The sequence below is a fragment of the Saccopteryx leptura genome, chromosome 2 (assembly GCF_036850995.1).
Source record: "Saccopteryx leptura isolate mSacLep1 chromosome 2, mSacLep1_pri_phased_curated, whole genome shotgun sequence".
In the NCBI taxonomy this organism is placed as follows: domain Eukaryota; kingdom Metazoa; phylum Chordata; class Mammalia; order Chiroptera; family Emballonuridae; genus Saccopteryx; species Saccopteryx leptura.
In genome coordinates this window covers 234,601,051-234,613,435 of record NC_089504.1, presented here as the reverse complement: position 1 = coordinate 234,613,435, position 12,385 = coordinate 234,601,051, and the positions used below count along the sequence as shown (strand labels likewise).

General features: G+C 47.0%; 1 protein-coding gene across 1 annotated transcript; it reads left to right on the top strand.

The window, feature by feature from the left end:
- Positions 1-9: 9 nt before the first annotated feature.
- Positions 10-12,328, top strand: SRRD (SRR1 domain containing). The gene is made up of 7 exons (XM_066370637.1): positions 10-175; positions 6,736-6,776; positions 8,518-8,777; positions 8,878-8,976; positions 11,069-11,223; positions 11,694-11,739; positions 11,886-12,328. Exons 1-7 carry the CDS (start codon positions 18-20, stop codon positions 12,105-12,107), a joined length of 981 nt encoding a protein of 326 aa, XP_066226734.1. The 5' UTR covers positions 10-17; the 3' UTR covers positions 12,108-12,328.
- The last annotated feature ends 57 nt before the right edge of the window (positions 12,329-12,385 follow it).

Here is a 12,385-nt window from a genome sequence, read left to right as displayed (position 1 = left end):
CGTGACGTCATAAATCGATGGCGGCGGCGCTGGGGTCCTGGCAGGCTGTGGCTCCGCGGAAAAGGCGCCCTGCGGCTCGTCGTCCGCGGCCGGGGGCAGTCGCGGCGGCTCGGGATCCTGAGGCAGAGCCCGAGGTGGATGGCGAAGTCGTGCTTCGTCGCATCCGGGAGGCAGGGTGAGTGCCAGGCTGGCCCCGAGTCCGAAATTTCACGCCCGTGGGAATCTCCGAGCCCGGGTCTCGCCATCTAAAAAGTGGGAGTATGTGCAGACCCTCTGGTTATTGTGAGGGTTTAATGGAGGTAGATAGCTAGTTACAGACTAGATTGTAGTAAGCGCTCAATAAAGGTTGTCGTTCCTCTTACTGCAATGACAGATGCCCGACCTTGGGCAAGTTACGTTATCTCTGTGCCTCAGTTTTCTCATCTGTGAGGTGGGCACGAAAAGAGTACCTGTATGGGCTTGTTTTGAGGATTCAGTGAATTAGTAAATGTAAACTGTTTCGAACAGAGCCTCCACACTGCGCGTTATAAACGCAGTTCCAGTGTTTGGTGTTTCTGTTACCCCAGTGTTATTATTGACATTGCTAACACCTGGGACGCAACACGAGTTGCTCTGTGCCTGGCGTTGGCTTAAGCATTCTCCACACTTGATCAGTTGGAACATATTAGCCACGCTCGGAGCCTGGTGGCGTCGAGTCTTAAACGTAGATAATATATGGAACCAAACTTCAAATCCATGTCTTTGTGACTCGAAAAACCTGTGTTTCAAAGCTGCCCGTTATTCTGGTTCATCCCATTCCCCATCCTTCCATGCCTTGCTGTATACCTTAGACCAGGGGTCCCCAAACTTTTTACACTGGGGGCCAGTTCACTGTCCCTCAGGCCATTGGAGGGCCGGACTATAAAAAAAACTATGAACAAATCCCTGTGCACACTGCACATATCTTATTTTAAAGTAAAAAAAAAAACAAAACGGGAACAAATACAATATTTAAAATAAAGAACAAGTAAATTTAAATCAACAAACTGACTAGTATTTCAATGGGAACTATGGGCCTGCTTTTGGCTAATGAGATGGTCAGTGTGCTCCTCTCACTGACCACCAATGAAAGAGGTGCCCCTTCCAGAAGTGCTGCGAGGGCCGGATATATGGCCTCAGGGGGCTGCAGTTTGGGAACCCCTGCTTAGACAGCAGTTAAGAGTAGTGCCTAACACAGAGGAAACACTCAGTAAATGTTACCTACTTTTGTTATTTTGTATCATTGCCTTTTTTGTTTGTGGTCCTTTAAGGACTCAATAAATAGTTTCTGTTAGCACCTCTTCAGATAACTGCTGAGGGATCATCATAACAAAAAATAATTTGATTAATTTATGTGCTCCCTTCCCCTAGAATTAGGTTCAAGAGGCGGTGGTGACTCAGAGGTTACAGCTAAGTAGAAAGAGGTGGGCTGCCCAGTTACTGCATCTGAGAAAAAAAAAGCAGCGTTGACTGTTGCTAGGATCCGAAAATGCCAAAGTGAATGAGTATGTGCTAGGGGTTTGGAAAACTCTTAAGGCACTTTGAGTAAAACTTGACGTGTTACTCCTCTTTGTCTTCTTCCATATCCTCCAGGAGCTCGCTACTTCTACCTGCGCCCCAAGGATAGTGCATTCCCCACTGCCCTGATGGAGAGGAGGAGTCCAGCACTTTACTTGCTGTTCTCCTGTGCATACACCACCAGTTTCCAAAGCACTCGCTCTACATTCGAGCTCTCTCATACCCTCTGTGAGGACCATGAGGGAAGTCTCTGGGAAGATGTTTTTTTCAGTTCTGTCTGTTCTCTGAGCCCCTGAACAGTGGCTTAATGGCTTGTCAGTTCAAATCCAGTTCTTTTTCTTTTCTTTCTTTTTTTTTTTTCTTTTCTGAATGTAGAAACGGGGAGATACAGTCAGACAGACTCCCGCATGCGCCCGACCGGGATCCACCCAGCACGCCCACCATGGGGCGACGCTCTGCCCACCAGGGGGCGACGCTCTGCCGCGACCAGAGCCACTCTAGCGCCTGGGGCAGAGGCCAGCGCTCGGGCCAACTTTACTCCAATGGAGCCTTGGCTTCGGGAGGGGAAGAGAGAGACAGAGAGGAAGGAGAGGGGAAGGGGTGGAGAAGCAGATGGGCGCTTCTCCTGTGTGCCCTGGCCAGGAATCGAACCTGGGACTTCTACATGCCAGGCCGACGCTCTACCACTGAGCCAACCAGCCAGGGCCTTCTTTTTTTTTTTTTTTTAACTATTTTTCTTTCTTGTGATGAAAACTTTTAAGATCTTTTCTCTTATCAGCTTTCAACTATGCAGTACAGTATTATTAACAATAGTCACCATGCTGTAACTTCATGACATTTATTTTATAACTGGAAGTTTGTACCTTTTGACCTCCCACTCACCCATTTCACCTCACCCTATCCCCCTGCCTCTGGAGACCACCATTCTGTTCTCTGTGTCTCTGAACTCAGTTTTCTTGTATTTGTGTTTTATATTCCACATATAAGTGAAATCATACAGTATGTCTTTCTCTGTATGACTCATTCCACTTAGCATGATGCCCTTAAAGTCCATCCATATTGTCACAAACGGCAAGATTTTATTCTTTTTTTATGGCTGAATAGTATGCATGTGTGTGTGTGTGTGTGTGTATGCGTGCATGCGTGCGTGCCACATCTCAATCCGTTTTTCCAGCGAAAGACGTGAGTTGTTTTCCTATCTTAGCCATTGTGAGTAATGCTGCAGGGGACATGAGAGTGCAGAATCTTTTTGAATGAGTTCTTTTGCTTCCTTTGGATAAATATCCAGAAGTGGGATTGCTGGATCTATTTTTAATTTTTTGTCAAACCTCCATACTGTTGTACTTTGTTACTGCACCAATTTACGTTCCCACCAACAGTGCACATGGGTTCCCTTTTCTCCACGTCCTTGTTGACTGACACTAGTTATTTCTTGTCTTTTTTTGATAATAGCCATTCTAACAGGTGTGAGTTCATCTTATTGTGGTTTTGATTTGCATTTCTCTAATATCTAGTGATGTTGAGCATCTTTTCATGTACCTGTTGTATGTCTTCCTTAGAAAAATGTCTGTTCAGCCTGACCAGGCGGTGGCACAGTGGATAGAGCATCGGACTGGGATGCGGAGGACCCAGGTTCAAGACCCCAAGGTCTCCAGCTTGAGTGCAGGCTCATCTGGTTTGAGCTAAGCTCACCAGCTTGGACCCAAGGTCACTGGCTTGAGCAAGGGGTTACTCGGTCTGCTGTAGCCCCCCAGTCAAGGCACGTATGAGAAAGCAATCAATGAACAACTAAAATACCACAACGAAAAACTGATGATTGATGCTTTTCATCTCTCTCAGTTCCTGTCTATCCCTCTCTCTGACTCTTTCTCTGTCTCTGTAAAAAAAAAAAAAAAAAAAGAAAAAAAAGAAAAATGTCTGTTCAGATCCTCTGCCTATTTTTAAATTGTTTGTATTTTTGTTGCTGAATTTAATTAATTCTTTATATATTTTGGATATTAACACCTTACCAGAAGTATCATTTGCAAATATTGTCTCCCATTCATTGGTTGCCTTTTTATTTTGTTGATGGTTTCTTTTGCTGTTCAGAAGCTTTTTGGTTTAATGTAGTCCCATTTATTTATTTTTTCTTTTACTTCCCTTGCCTTTGGAGTTAAATACATAGAAACACCATTGAGACCAATGTCCAGAAACTAGAGCCTATGTTTTCTTTTATGTATTTTATTTCAGGTCTTATATTAAAACCTTTAGTCCATTCTGAGTTAATTTTTGTGTATGGTGTAAGATAGTAGCCTAGTTTTATTCTTTTGCATATAGCTGTACAGTTTTATCATCACCATTTATTGAAAAGACTTTCTTTATTGTATATTTTTGGCTCCTTTGTCATAAATTAGTTGCTCATATGTGTGTGGGTTTATTTCTGGGCTCTCAATTTTGTTCCATTGGTCTGTGTGTCTGTTTTTCTGCCAGTACCATACTGATTTTTTTTTTCCGAAGTTAGAAGCGAGGAAGCAGTCAGACAGACTCTCGCATGTGCCTGACCAAAATCTTCCCGGCATGCCCAGCAGGGGGCGGTGCTCTGCCCATCTGGGGCATTGCTCTGTTTTGGCTGGAGCCATTCTAGCGCCTGAGGTGGAGGCCATGGAGCCATATTCAATGCCTGGGCCAGCCTTGTTCCAATGGAGGCTTGGCTGCGGGAGGGGAAGAGAGGGAGAGGAAGGAGAGGGGGAAGAGTGGAGAAGCAGATGGGCGCTTCTTCTGTGTGTCCTGGCTGGGAATCGAACCCAGGACTTCCACATGCCGGACCAATGCTCTACCACTGAGCCAACCGGCCAGGGCCAATACAATACTGATTTGATTGCTGTAGCTCTATAGTATAGTTTCAAATCAGGAAATGTGGTACCTTTGGCCTTGTACCTTATTCTCAGAATTGCTTTGTCTTTTTATTGTCTGTCTTCGTTCCATACAAATTTGAGGATTATTCTATTTCTGTGAAAAATGCCATTGGAATTTTGATAGATATTACCTTGAATCTGTAGATTGCTTTACGTAATATGGACATTTTTTTTTTTCTTTTTTTTTTTAATTTTTTTTTTCATTTTTCTGAAGCTGGAAACCGGGAGAGACAGTCAGACAGACTCCCGCATGCGCCCGACCGGGATCCACCCGGCATGCCCACCAGGGGCGGTGCTCTGCCCCCCAGGGGGCGATGCTCTGCCCATCCTGGGCGTCGCCATATTGCGACCAGAGCCACTCTAGCGCCTGAGGCAGAGGCCACAGAGCCATGCCCAGCGCCCGGGCCATCTTTGCTCCAATGGAGCCTTGGCTGCGGGAGGGGAAGAGAGAGACAGAGAGGAAAGCGCGGCGGAGGGGTGGAGAAGCAAATGGGCGCTTCTCCTATGTGCCCTGGCCGGGAATCGAACCCGGGTCCTCCGCACGCTAGGCCGACGCTCTACCGCTGAGCCAACCGGCCAGGGCCGTAATATGGACATTTTAACAATGTTAATTCTTCCAGTCTATGAACATGTAATATCGTGTGTGTGTGTGTGTGTGTGTGTGTGTGTGTGTGTGTGTGTGTGTGTATGTGTGTGTGAGATGACCTTGCCCAATTTTGATATCAGAATAATACTGGTCTCATAAAATAAGCTAGGAATCATTCCCTCTTCTTCAGTTCTTTGGAAAAATTTGAGAAGTTATAAGTATTAAATCTTCTTTAAATACTTGATAGAATTCACCATGGAAGCAGTCTGGTCCTGGACTTTTGTTTGTTGCAAGGTTGTTGATTACTGTTTCAAGTCTCTTACTCTTGATCAATCTAGTAACTTTTGATTCAGTCCAGGAAGGTTGTGTGCTCTAAGAATTTGTCCATTTCTTATAGTTTGTTGGCATATAGTTGTTGTCTCTTATGATACTATTTATTTCTGTGGTATGCTGTGATAGCTTTTCTTTCATTATCGATTTTATTCATTTCAGGCCTCTCTCTCTTTTTTTTTTTTGCATGGTGAGTTTCCTAAAGGTTTGTCAATTTTATGTTTTCAGAGATAAAGATAAATAGATCTAGATCTATTTCTAGATGCAAAATTAGGTTGTTCTTGAGGTAGGCATTTATCACTTCATACTTCTGTTAGAGCTGCTTTTGCTGCATCTCATAAATTTTGGGCTCTCTTTGTTTTAAAGTCTATTTTGTCTGGTACAAGTATAGCTGTTACAGCTTTCTTTTGGTTTCCATTTGCATGGAACATCTTTTCCATCCATCCATTTTCAGTCTCTTTGTGTTTTTAAATCAGAATGAGTCTCTTTATTTTTTTTTACATTTTTTTTTAGATTTTATTTATTCATTTTTATTAGAGAGAGAGGGAGAGAGAGAGAGAGAGAGAGAGAGAGAGAACAGGGGGAGGAGCAGGAAGCATCAACTCCCATATGTGCCTTGACCAGGCAAACCCAGGGTTTTGAACCGGCGACCTCAGTGTTCCAGGTCAACGCTTTATCCACTGCACCACCACAGGTCAGGCAGAAGAAGTGAGTCTCTTGTAGGGAGCATGTAGCAGGTTCCTTCCTTCCTCCCTTCCTCCCTTCCTCCCTTCCTCCCTTCCTCCCTTCCTTCCGCCATTATGAGTCTTTTGATTGGAGAATTGAGTTAATTTTAATTCCCTATTGACTATATTTAGCTCTGGGTTTGTGGAAACCAGTTGACACTTGATTTGTCTCTTCTTTTACTTTCACCTTGAAATTATTTGTAACAAAGGGCATTGACTGAGTACCTGCTGTGCTTGAGGCACTGCAGAGTGTAAACCCGTCAATTGGTCCTGTAACCCTTTGTGATGGGTCTGATTCTAATCCCCATTTCAGGGGTGCAGACACTAAAGCACAGGTTAAATCTGTGCATTTAACAACTGCTTATGAAGCTGCACCTCTCTGCTAATTCTGTTGTGGACCAGGGATACAGAACAGACCCAGACCTGTCCCCGGGAATTGGGGGCCTCTTCCAGGAAGCCCTCACTACTGCCCTCTCTGAGCCCCAGCAGGACCTGCTCTGGCTCTGCCCATGTTCACCATGCATCCTCCTGTCACTGAGGGTGGGCTCTGCATCTGGGGCACTCCATCATGCTCCCCACATCCAGATTATGGACAGAAGGAGGATCTCTATTAGGGCAGCTAATAGAGAAGGTTGGGAGATGACCACGCCATTTTTTTCAACAGGGAGGACCTGCTTGTTTCTGAGTTCTGGAGTTCAGCACTAGGTGAGTACCCCCTCACTAAGGCTGAGGGTGGAAGGTGAGGGAGGGCCCAAATATGGGCAGAGAAAGGAATCCCAACCTCACTGATGAGACTTTGCTTCGAAGAGCGTGTACATCTGGATTCTGAGCCGACTCCCCCTTGCACCTGTGTGGTTTTGGCTCTTACCTAACTCTGACTCTCAGCTTGCTTATGTGTAAAATGGAGATGATAATACGTACCCTGTCGTGCAATTTTGAGTATTAAACAAGGCTGCTTAGTGCGTAGGACGGTGCTCGCCTGCCACACAGGAGGCAGTGAGGGTTAGCTGGCGTTATCGTTGTTGGAATTTATATCTGTCCCCCACTGTTCCCTGGAGATTACAGTGTAGACTCTTTCTCTCCCCATGCAGTTATAATCTCTTCCTAAATAGTATGTGCAGGAATGTAAATATTAATACATGGAGTGGACTTATAGAGGTTATAATTTCTATTGAGGGACATTTAGTTTGTTTTCTTTGCTTTTTTAGTTATCGTAAATTTGCAAGGAGCGCCTTTATGCATAAAGCTTTCATCAAGTTTAGGACAGTCGTCTCAGGGTAGAGTCCCAGGAATGAAATTGTTCAGTGAAAGGCAGTGACCAACTAGATATCCATGGATGGTCTATCGCTGTTTTCCAAAAAGCTTTTCCCAGTTCTTTTACCAGCGAGGACCAGAAGAGCCCGTTTTTCATGCAACCTTTTCTGGCTGGGCTCTTATTTAAGGATGTCATTGCTGGTAAGTGAAAATTGGCATCTTCTTGTAGGAACATACAGTTTTTTACATTTAGTTTTGCTTTGCTCACAGGTTTGTGCAACTAAACTCAGTGCTAGTACAATAAAAGGAGAGGCGAGAACCTATCTCTATATGAGATGATTTAAAGAGAGTATTTTTTGTTGGACTCTAGAAGTCCCAGCCTACCATTTTATTTTTTTAACTTGTTATACATTAAATATTCCTACTCCCAGCAATTTGTAGTGTGCTGTTGAGAGTTTGCTCCTCTGTTCTTTGTTATAATTTTTAATTTTTAAAAATAGTCAAAATTTCAGAGCATAACTTGTGCTTACTGGGGAATTCCTATTGAACTAGAATGAGTTTACATTCAAGTTTTAGATGGAAACTGTGTCCATAAATGAAAGCTATTTCTTCTTCTTTTTTTTTTTTTACAGAGACAGAACGAGACTCAGAGAGGGATAGATAGGGACAGACAGGAATGCAGAGAGATGAGAAGCATCAATCATCAGTTTTTCGTTGTGGCACTTTAGTAGTTCATTGATTGCTTTCTCATATGTGCCTTGACCAGGGGGCTACAGCAGACCGAGTAACCCCGTGCTCGAGCCAGCGACCTTGAGTCCAAGCTGGTGAGCTTTGCTCAAACCAGATGAGCCCACACTCAAGCTGGTGACCTCGGGGTCTCGAACCTGAGCCCTCTGCATTCCAATCTGATGCTCTATCCACTGCTCCACCGCCTGGTCAGGCAAAAGCTATTTTCTTTCTGAAACTTGCTCTGAGGTTGTGGGCCGTGGGGTGCAGAGGCCCGGACAGCCTGTCGGTGGACAAAGCTGTGGTCCCAGGCCTGTGTGGGCGGGGAGCCAGCAGTCCCTCTCTGAGGACTGGAGCGGTTTCCACCCTGCCCCCTTTCTCCCTGGTTCCGCGGGCTTCTCCTATGTGACTTGGTTCACAGGGTCACAGCATGCCCTCTGACTGTATTGGGGGCCTGGTCTTTCAGAAACCATCAACAGCTGTCTTAGGAAACATCTGGAACAGCTGAATGCCCCTGAAGGGACTCTTTTGGAAGCCATTGGAAAACTGCACCTCTACTCATCATTAGATGAGTCACACGCGGCCCCTGGCTCCATCTCGGGAGAGACCCTGGCCACGGGGACCTGCAGTTGGAAGTGTGTGTGTTACGGCATCGGGAACTTTGCCACCTGTGTCATAGCTAGAAACCAGCTAGCGTTTTTGCTTCTCTTCCTGGAAAAGTGCCAGGTACATTTTTGGACCCCTCCATATCTCCCCTCCCTCGGTCATGCTCACGGTGTGCACACAGGCATTAGGGTGGAAGTTAACTCCCCCTTCCCTCCTGCAGATTCCCAGAAATCACTGCTGGGTGTATGACCCTCTGTTTAGCCAACTCGAAATTGCAGTCCTTAATACCCTTGGGGTGTCTGTCCTCAGTGAAAACGAGGTGAGTGGTTTAGGAGGGGAGCAGGGAGAGCGGTGGGGTGCTGAGCAGCGGAGCCCCAGCTCTGTCCCATGAGTGTCGGGTTCCTCTGAAACAGCAGTCCGTCCTTCCCACCACAGTGGCTTCCCAGTGCCGGGGTGTGGGCCAGTCAGCTACCAGCAGTTTGGACTGTTGTGCCCATCAAAAAAAAGAAAGTAGCCCTGGCCGGTTGGCTCAGTGGTAGAGCGTCGGCCTGGCGTGCAGGAGTCCCGGGTTCAATTCCCGGCCGGGGCACACAGGAGAGGTGCCCATCTGCTTCTCCACCCCTCCCCCTCTCCTTCCTCTCTGTCTCTCTCTTTTCCTCCCACAGCCAAGGCTCCATTGGAGTAAAGTTGGCCTGGGCGCTGGGGATGGCTCTATGGCCTCTGCCTCAGGCGCTAGAATGGCTCTGGTTGCAACAGAGCAAAGCCCCAGATGGGCAGAGCATCGCCCCCTGGTGGGCATGCCGGGTGGATCCTGGTTGGGCGTATACGGGAGTCTGTCTGACTGCCTCCCCATTTCCAACTTCAGAAAAAAAAAAAAAAAAAAAAAAAAGTAAATCACACAAATGGCATGAAGCAGAACATGTCTGTTAGCTTTACAAGGTATTTAGGAGTCTGTGTCCAGAAATTATGCTAAGTCGGTATTTACTGTTGGTATTAAAATATTGAAAGTGCACACAAGCTTGGGGCCTCAGATGAGGGCTCTCTGGTTGGAGTTTACCCTGTTCCAGGGGAGGCAAAGGGGACAGAACAGCCCCCTCCCTGCAGCTGCAGCTGTTACACTCAGCACCTGGCTGTGAGGTGTGCATGAGTTCTCTGTCCACCCCTGCATCCCCGATAAGAATGGGAATTTGAAAGTTCGTGAGACCTGGAGAAAAGAAAATAATTTCACAAGCGGAAGACTGAAGCCAGTATAGGCAGATAGCCCTGAATTGAGTTTTGTGTTGTCTCGGGAATTATAAAATAATCATTTGATTCCTCTGTTCTGGAAAACCACCATTGTATAGCTTATTATGAAACATGAAAATTAGGTGCAGCTGAGACAAGGGAATCATTTGCTTATCTATGTTGGCAAGCTTCTAAAACTGCCATTTAATTCAGTTCTTCGTCTCTGAGTGCCTGCTCTGCGCTTGCAGTGAGCTTGGGGGAGACCAAGATGAACGGCAGCCTGTCCCTGTCCTGGCCTGTGAACAAGTAAATGAATCGATCAGTGAGGCAGAGCCACATGCTAGGGACTGAGGCTTCCGGGAAGGAAAGCATTGTGTTTGGGGGTGGGTGGGTGGACGAAGGTTTCCTGGTCTGAGCTGGGGTTTGAAGATCGACTGGGAGTTTGCTAGACGGCCAGGACAGGTTGTACCAGGCTGTGCAGGGCTGGCTGTTCAGGGGCCACTGCCAGCTTGTCCTAATGGGGGGGGGTGCAAGAAGGGTGGAGGGGGAGAGGCCCAAGATAGCAGGACCAGACAGCGGCCACAGGGCCCCGTGCTCCCTGCCAGGGGGTGTGGCTGGGGAGCAATAGTTTTCCAGAAGGAGCACGTGAAAGGGGCTCAGCTGTGATGGGACCCGCAGGAGGTGACACTGGAAATACGGAGGACCACCAGACCCAGTGAACGGGGGTAGTAACCACTGCCACCCCTCCAGTTATGCTCACATGGCCCTAGAGGCCCTCTCGTTGACCCAGGGCTTTCTGCTAGTGGGACACACATTTGTTAAGTAAACATGTTCTTTCCAGACATCAAGATCTCCTATTTGTCCCGTATCCTTTTATAGCTTTCATGTGCATTACTAATGTAACCATTCCACAATGGAATCTAGTGTTTTCCAAACATTCATACTTCAGTTTGCTTTCCTCTCAGCTCATTTTCCCGAGCTGTTATATAATTGATACACAGCATTTTATAAGTTTAAGGTGCGATACATGTATACTGCAAAATGACTATCACAAGAAGATTAACCATCGTTTCACGTAATTACACTTTTATTTTTTGTGTGTGGTGAGAACCCTCCCGATTACAAGCCCCCCCCCCCCCCCCCCCCCGTTATAAGGAGCGTGTGCACAGCTGTGCGTCTGCCCACAGGAAGGCAGACGGAGTGTCCGTGGCCAGCCCACCATCTTCTACATGCCCCACTGCGGGACGGCCCTCTACAACAACCTCCTGTGGAGCAACTGGTCCGCCGACGCCCTTTCCAAGGTGGTCATCATCGGCAACAGTTTCCGAGGCCTGGAGGAAAGGTGAGCCTGAGGACAGACTCCGTCAGGCCCCGAGGTGCACCGTCCCGCAGAGGGACGCCAAGAGGGACATGTTCCCCACTGGCCATTGGAAATGCTCTTGCCCAGGAACCTGGACAAAGGGCTAGAGGTGTCAGCCGAGTCAGGCTGTGAAGCAAGTTCGAGTTCTTTTTGCCAGTACTTCTTTCTTCTCTTAGGATGGATCCTCCCTTCCCTTACGATAGACAGGTTTCTTTGATGGGGAAAAGGCATGGATTTCTACATGCCATTTCCGTTGCACGTTTCCTGGGTGTCTGCTCTGTCATCTCTCCTTGATGACATGGGTGCGGTCACTGGGACAGTCACTGAAGACCTATTCTACATCCCCAGTTGTCACAATTTTTGCTATATTTAAATCACCTTGTCTTTGTTTCTCTTAAGTTGGATCAGACCATTCATACTGCCTATTCATGCTTTTAAAATTCTATTTCTAGGTTGTTGACAAAGATCCTGCAGAAGGATTATGTCTATGTCGCAAAGGTATGTGTGGACGAAGGGGCAGGGTGGGAAGGGTGTGGGAACCTAGTTCTGTCAGTGGGAGCTCTGTCCCTCTGGGACATGTGGGTGGACATGGCAGAATGGGGTTTACTGTGACCGTCGAGTTTATTCTCAATTTTTCTGTTCAGATTTTAAAAGGACTGGAGGAGCAGGAGTTTCCTCAGACTTCCCAGTACATGGACATATTTAACGACACCTCCGTCCACTGGTTCCCTGTCCACAAGCTAACCCAGCTCCCCGCGGACACGTGGGCATTTCAGGAAGAACCAGATTATGAGGACTGCGAGGACCTTGAGATCATCAGGAACAAGACAGGAGACCCTGCAGCTGCTCGTGTGAACTTGCTGTAACTTATTCAGGGTTGGCCGAGGCAGAGCAGCACCGCCAAAGACTTGAGGCGACTGCCGAGGACAGACTGCAGGGGCCTCCTTTCCCAGCAGGGGCCGGCGTCTGGGGGAACAGGACCTCCCTTCAGTGGGGCTCGCCTGTCGAGGATGACACGCTGCAGAAGAACTTGCTGTACAGTTCTTGGCAGGGAGCATCTACCGAATAGAGAACTTATTCTTTCAAAGGTTTGAAATCCCTTTATTCATAAATGTGTCCCTCGCAGGTGTGGTGTCCGCCTGCC

Excerpts from the sequence above, each read along its gene's own strand:
- SRRD (XM_066370637.1), top strand. The coding sequence starts at position 18 with ATGGCGGCGGCGCTGGGGTCCTGGCAGGCTGTGGCTCCGCGGAAAAGG. Across the intron at positions 11,224-11,693 it reads TTCCGAGGCCTGGAGGAAAG|GTTGTTGACAAAGATCCTGC; the intron begins GTGAGCCTGAGG and ends TTCTATTTCTAG. Across the intron at positions 11,740-11,885 it reads ATTATGTCTATGTCGCAAAG|ATTTTAAAAGGACTGGAGGA; the intron begins GTATGTGTGGAC and ends TTTTCTGTTCAG.